At 42.2% G+C, this 6688-nt stretch overlaps 1 protein-coding gene across 1 annotated transcript; it reads left to right on the top strand.

Annotated features, from left to right (window-relative positions):
- The first annotated feature begins 713 nt into the window (after positions 1-713).
- Positions 714-5607, top strand: LOC116420436 (keratin-associated protein 4-6-like). The gene is made up of 2 exons (XM_031945303.1): positions 714-1060; positions 4721-5607. The coding sequence occupies exons 1-2, from the start codon at positions 754-756 to the stop codon at positions 5113-5115; spliced, it is 702 nt and encodes a 233-aa protein (XP_031801163.1). The 5' UTR covers positions 714-753; the 3' UTR covers positions 5116-5607.
- The last annotated feature ends 1081 nt before the right edge of the window (positions 5608-6688 follow it).

Below are 6688 nucleotides of genomic sequence, written 5' to 3' on the forward strand. Positions count from 1 at the left end.
GCTCCTTTTCTCACATTTCCCATTCTTCCCTTTGTCTTCCTTGACCTACCCTATCTCCTCTGCTCTGCTCTTCTGTTCTTTCTTCTGCTCTTCCCTTCTTTGCTCTCATATGGCTCCCTTTATTTTGACATATCTTAAGACCATAATGAGTCTTGGGACAATTTTCTCTCTCACTTCCCTGGTGTTGACTCCAAAGTAAGTTCTAAGCCAATTATGTTCAACTCAGTTTGAAACCAAGGAACCACCACTCATTCCTTCTGGGCCTTCAGTCCATTTCCTTGGTTGGAGCACAGATGAGAACTCTCTTCCATGCTGAAGCAAACTGACTTGTTGAGGCTGGGAAGTAGGTTTGTTCTCCCTGGCTCCAGAGGCCAAAACCAGGGGTAGGAGGTTCAAGAGAGGCATCTTTGGGCTTCAGAGGAGGAAAAAGTTTCCCAAGGAGAACTGTCCAAATAATGAAGAAATGCTTTAAGGTGCACATCACATAGGAGGGGTGACTCAGCATTAGACCATACATTGGAAAATCATAACGGGAAAAGTCATTACAATAAAAACATTTCAGGAAAAAATTGGCACTGACTAATTTGGTGATCCCGTTTTCATCGAGGAAAAAAAATAAGGAAATAAACAGGACCCGGCACCAGCAACTGCTGAGAAGGTGAGTATAAAAGAAGTCTCTGAGACCAGGGGACATCCAAACTCAAGAACCTCCCTCACCTGCAAACCAACCCAGAACCTCAATCCACCAACATCATGGTCAGCTCTTGCTGTGGCTCCACCTGCAGTGGCCAAGGCTGTGGCTCTGGCTGTTGTGGCTCCCGCTGCTGCTGCCAGCCTTGTTGCCGCCCCTGCTGCTGTATTTCTAGCTGCTGCCAGCCCTGCTGCTGCCGCCCCAGCTGCTGTACTTCTAGCTGCTGCCAGCCCTGCTGTTGCCGTCCCTGCTGCTGCCGGCCATGCTGCTGCCGCCCCAGCTGCTGTACTTCTAGCTGCTGCCAGCCCTGCTGTTGCCGTCCCTGCTGCTGCCGCCCTTGCTGCTGCCGTCCCTGCTGCTGCCGCCCCATCTGCTGCCAGATCACTTGCTGCAGAACCACCTGCTGCCGCCCAACCTGCTGTGGCTCTTGCTGCTGAGCTCTGCTGACCTCTCACATCTGTCTGCATATGCCCACCATCCCCATGTTCCCCCAGACAAGCAGAAAATCTTTTCTTCCACTGATTCATTTCAAAAAGACCTTCTTCAGGGCAAACAGTATCACACATTCATCCACATGAGACCATTTCCCATGATCACTACCTACTCAACATCCCAGCATCATCTTTCTGTTTCTTTCCTCCTCTTATGTGGACACCAAATTCTTATTTAATTTAATTTATATTCATCCAATATGATTCTTCACAATTCCCCCACACCCTCACTGTCTTCCTCGCTGACTTTGTTCACCCAGTTTTGTTTTATGAGAAGGACAATAACGACCATGTGTTTAGCTTTCCATCAGCTTTTACTATTGAGCTTGCAATGATGTTTCTTTCTCAAGTTACCCATTGTATCCATTTGTTTTTTCTTAATGTTTGTCCAATTCCAAATAAAGCTTCCTGGAAATGAAAAGTATCCAGTGCCTTGGTGAATTCTCTCTCTTTTTGTCTTCTTTTTTCAGTGTTAGAGCAGCTCTCAACTTCACAAAATTGCAAATTTCAAAGGGTCTCTCCCACTGTCTTTTACTTTAACCACTATCGTAATTGAATATTCACTATCTTAGACTTAGTGATCCTGCCTTTGCCTTCTGTCACATGTTTTGCATAAATACACCAAAATTCAAGGTGGTTTTTTTTCCTGTTCTCCCCTACTCATTTCAATACAAAGGAATCGTCTTCAGTCACCCATTATGATTGTTCTCAGGGAAAGAACTAGCCGGGTGACTGAGTGACTTACAGTCCTTCATGGATCATTTCCTCATATATTTTTGTCAGTCAGTCAGGGATAGACTTGGTGAATAGTCCTTGTGAATTGAAGATCCTTGCTATGATCAAGGAGGGAAGAGGATTGTTTCAGAACGACAAAATTCTGATGTGTGTAGGAGAGAAAAAAAATAGGTCATTCTGTTTCACTTATCCACAATGGATGAGAGTCTAGCTCCAACAGAATATGGAGAATCAGGAAATCAGAATACACAGGTCGTTCCAAATTGGGCTTGATATCTAATTCTCTGCACTGTTTTCCTTGAAAATGTTGTCAAGGAATCACTATTGCTTTAGAACAGGGCTTAGACCTTATGTGGAGAACACAAGGGATCTGCTAAAGCACAATACTGAGGTTGACTGTGAGAATAACAATTCACATAATTTTAAGAGTAGACAAACTCACCCTTCGTGCCATGAAGATATTTGTTGCGTAACAATCACTTTTCATAGGCTGCCTTTGGGATTCGGGGCAGTGATGGACAGAAACAGGAACTGAGACATGAAGGGAAGCATGGTTGATCAGAAATCCTGCATCTATTGCTGCTAATTGAATTGATGCAAAGATTTCTGTGACTCATGTTTGCTTATTATCAGAGACACAAGGATGGTCAACTAGACCTCCTTCCCTTTCTGAAAGAACTCTAAAAGTGTCATGGTTTTGGCAGGAGTAGAAATAGTTTTACTTACCTTGAACAAATTGTAACTGTCGCCATGACTTCAACCCCCAAACCCCAAATTCTTTAGCCTGAAGAGACCTCATGTTTCTCTACTTGTCCATGGACTGTTTTTTGTCCTCAGGTACCTTTGGGTTTCCACGAGGATAATGCAAAAGTTGACCCATAACCACCCCTCAGAGAATGATTAGATTAAATGAGAATCAACCTGCAGGTAGCCCCACTTCACCCACTCCCACTGGTTGCCTTCCAGATGAGTTGCTCCCCATCCTGATCTCACCTGGCTCTTGTTCTCCCTACCACTATACATTATTCTCCTTAGAGATGTTTTTTTTCTCCTACTTGCTAACTCCCACCAAAAGGGGCAAGTGTCTAACGACCTTCTGCTTTCCTGCAATGGTTTCCTGCCATTGTCTTGTCTCAAGGTCATGAGGGCACACTTGTTCCTCACCCTAGGGGAATGACTGCACAAAAATATGAGGCTGTCTCTCTGCTGGCAAGAAATTTTCTCAATATATGAGCCATGGGAGTAGAGATGGTGCAGATGTAAGAAGATGTCCAATCTTCCATTGTGAGTACAGATCACTGGGTAGGTAGTAAACCAGTGAACAAGGCACATTAACTTCAGGGAAGAAACATGTTTTCACATTTTTCCTCTTCACAAGTATTATATCTTTGCAAAACAATGTATTTCAGGCAACAAGTATTTGAGACTTCTTCTAAATCTCTACATGAATACCACTGCATTAAATAGCACCCTGACTGTGAACTTGGCCATTCAAAGCTGAAAAGATATTCCTTGAAGTTTTTAACTCTAGAGTATTATAGATTATCAGATAATTAGAATGATAAACCCCATCGAAAGATGCTTCGAATCATTGACAGTACCATGATCATCCAACCACCACAGATGTCATGAAAGGAGGAGTGAAAATGAATCAGCATAGTTCTTTTTTTACTGTCAACAGGAGAATAACATGACTCTCTATAAGTTTCTCAGATAAATTTCTTTGTGTTATCATCAAATGAAATTAAGAACAATCATCTCCAAAGGCTTATAATATTTTGCCTTGCAAAACCAGATATAACCATGCATCTAAAGGACCCACCCAGGAGAACACAACAAAATCTACTGTGGCCTCTGTGAGGAGTACCTGAAACAAATACATAGGAGGGACTTAGTTATGAATACAACCATATTGCTCATTTTAATTTGGCACATCCTAACACTATATTGTAATTGGACAATTATTACTCTCACTGACCTTATGTTGTTATGACAACAATAACTAGACTAATTATTTCAAGTCTATTTGAAAAGAAGGAAATGCTGCTTGTACCTTCTGAATCTCATGACCATTTTTTTTGGTTATAGGACAAAAGCACTTGGTCATGAACCACTTGTACCCTAACTAGGAAGTTTTTCTATTATCCATGGATTGACAAAAATTTTCCTCAACTGATCAAGTGCTGTTCTGGCATATATCATAGGACAAAATTAATTACAAGAGACATGTAGAAAGAGAATGGCACTGTGTATCATGAAAAGGGCTCCATGGTGAAAACACCTGACATGTTGAGACCAGGAACTCGCTTGATTCTAGTTGGCCCTAGAGGCCAGAAGGAGGAGCAGTGGGAAGATGAAAAGAGAGGCACATTTAGGCTTGAAGGAAATTCTTCCCAATTGGAGCTGTCTACATAATGATGGATTGCTTTAAAATCCATAATAAAGAGACAAGAGACAAGACGTGACTAAGCAATAAAAAATGCATTGGAAAATAAAAACAGGAAAAGTAATTATAACTAAAAACTAATTCAAGTAAAAATTGCACTGACTAATTTGATTATCACGTCCTCTTCGTTAAAAAAAATAAGGAAATAAATAGGACCTGGCACCAGCAACTGCTGAGAAGGTGGGTATAAAAGAGGTCTCTGAGATCAGAGGGCAACCAAACTCAAGAACCTCACTCACTTGCAAATCAACCCAGCACCTCAATCCATCAACACCATGGTCAGCTCCTGTTGTGGCTCCACCTGCAGTGGCCAAAGCTGTGGCTCTGGCTGTTGTGGCTCCCGTTGCTGCTGCCAGCCCTGCTGCCGCCCCTGCTGCTGCATTTCTAGCTGCTGCCAGCCATGCTGCTGCCGCCCCAGCTGCTGTACTTCTAGCTGCTGCCAACCCTGTTGCCGCCCCTGCTGCTGCCAGCCCTGTTGCCGCCCCAGCTGCTGTACTTCTAGCTGCTGCCGCCCCTGCTGCTGCATTTCCAGCTGCTGCCAGCCATGCTGCTGCCGGCCCAGCTGCTGTACTTCTAGCTGCTGCCAACCCTGTTGCCGCCCCTGCTGCTGCCAGCCCTGTTGCCGCCCCAGCTGCTGTACTTCTAGCTGCTGCCAACCCTGCTGCCGGCCCTGCTGCTGCCGTCCCTGCTGCTACACAACTTGTTGTAGAACCAACTGCTGCCGCCCAGCCTGCTGTGGCTCTTGCTGCTGAGCTCTACTGAACTCTCACATCTGTTTGCAAATGCCCACCATCTACATGCTATCTCAGTCAGGCAGAACATCTTTTCTTCCTCTGCTGAAGTAGAGGAAGACATTGTTAAACAGCAAACAGTAATGAGTTTGTCCACATAAGATCCATTTTGAAGTGATCACCAGCAGCTCAACATCCAACTATCATTTTTTGTTGCCTTCATACTCTTATGAGAACACCAAGTTTTTATTTAATTGGAATCCATCGAATAAAACTATGCATGAGATTTCCATACACCCTCTTTGTCTTTCTTCTTGACTTTCCATCACCAGATTTTGCTCTTTAAGAACAACAAGGTCAACCATGGGTTTAGTTCACATTGAGAATTAATAATAAAGGTGCAATGATGATTCTTTCTCAATTTTCCATCACATGGATTTCTCTTTGTCTTAGTGTTCCTTTAATTTCAAATAAAACTTTCTGGCAATTAAATAAATTCACTGCCTTGATGAACTCTTTCTCTCTTTATCTTCTTTGCCAATGCTAGAGCAATTCAGAAAATCACAGAATTGTATATGTCCTCTTCAGTTGCCCTTCAGTTTAACCCATGCCCCAATAGAATATTCTCACAAGCTTAGAAGATGCTCATACGGCCTCTTCATACTACAAAGTGTTTTGTACAAAGTCAAGAATTTTCAACTTTTTTTTCTTTTGCTTGTAACTCATTCCCACACAAAACTATCCTAAACACGCTTTCTTATGCAGTGAGCTAGCCATTTAATTGTGTGACTTGCAGTCTTCCATGGATCATTTTGTCATGTCTTTGTGTCACCTCATGGATAGAGCTAGCTAATGATCATTGTGTGTTGAACCTCCTTGGTACTATCAAGGAGGAGAAAGATCATTTCAGAAAGACAGTATTCTGATATGGAAATGACAGAAAAAATAGATTATTAAGGTTCACTTATGAACAATGAAAAAGAGTGTAGCTCTATATGTGGTCAACAGAATATGGAGAATCAAGGAATAAAAATTCTCAAGACATTCCAAGTTGGGCTTCATTGACAATTTCTTCCCATTCTTGTCATCAAATGTTGTTAAGGATGTTGTCTGCTCTTCTGAGTGGAGATCACACTTTCCATAAATAAGACAAGTGAACTCCTGGGGCAAGATCTATATGTGAGATGTGCAATATTAATGCATATATTTTTAACACTAGACAAGTTCACTTTCTGTGCCAAGTGGTTATGTGTTAAGTAGTAAGTTAAATTGTATATGCTACTATTAAGACTAAAAGCCTTGGGGCAGAGCCAAGATGGCAGAGATGACATATATTCCTTTCTGACCTTCTCCTACAACCCTCAGACTAATTAGCAAATCCAGCATCTGAATCAGCTCTAGACCAGCAGAACCCACAAAGACAAAGGAACTTGGAATGCAGCCAAGAATAAATTACCCTGTTAAACTGAGCATTTTCTTTCAAAGAAGAAGATGGACATTCAACAAAAACTGGTGGATTCCATTTATTTTTGATGAAAAGACTCGAGCTAAACAACAAATTTGATCTCCAAATAAAAAATCCAAAAGAACCATA

This window comes from Sarcophilus harrisii, unplaced genomic scaffold (genome assembly GCF_902635505.1).
Source record: "Sarcophilus harrisii unplaced genomic scaffold, mSarHar1.11, whole genome shotgun sequence".
NCBI classification, from domain to species: Eukaryota; Metazoa; Chordata; class Mammalia; order Dasyuromorphia; family Dasyuridae; genus Sarcophilus; species Sarcophilus harrisii.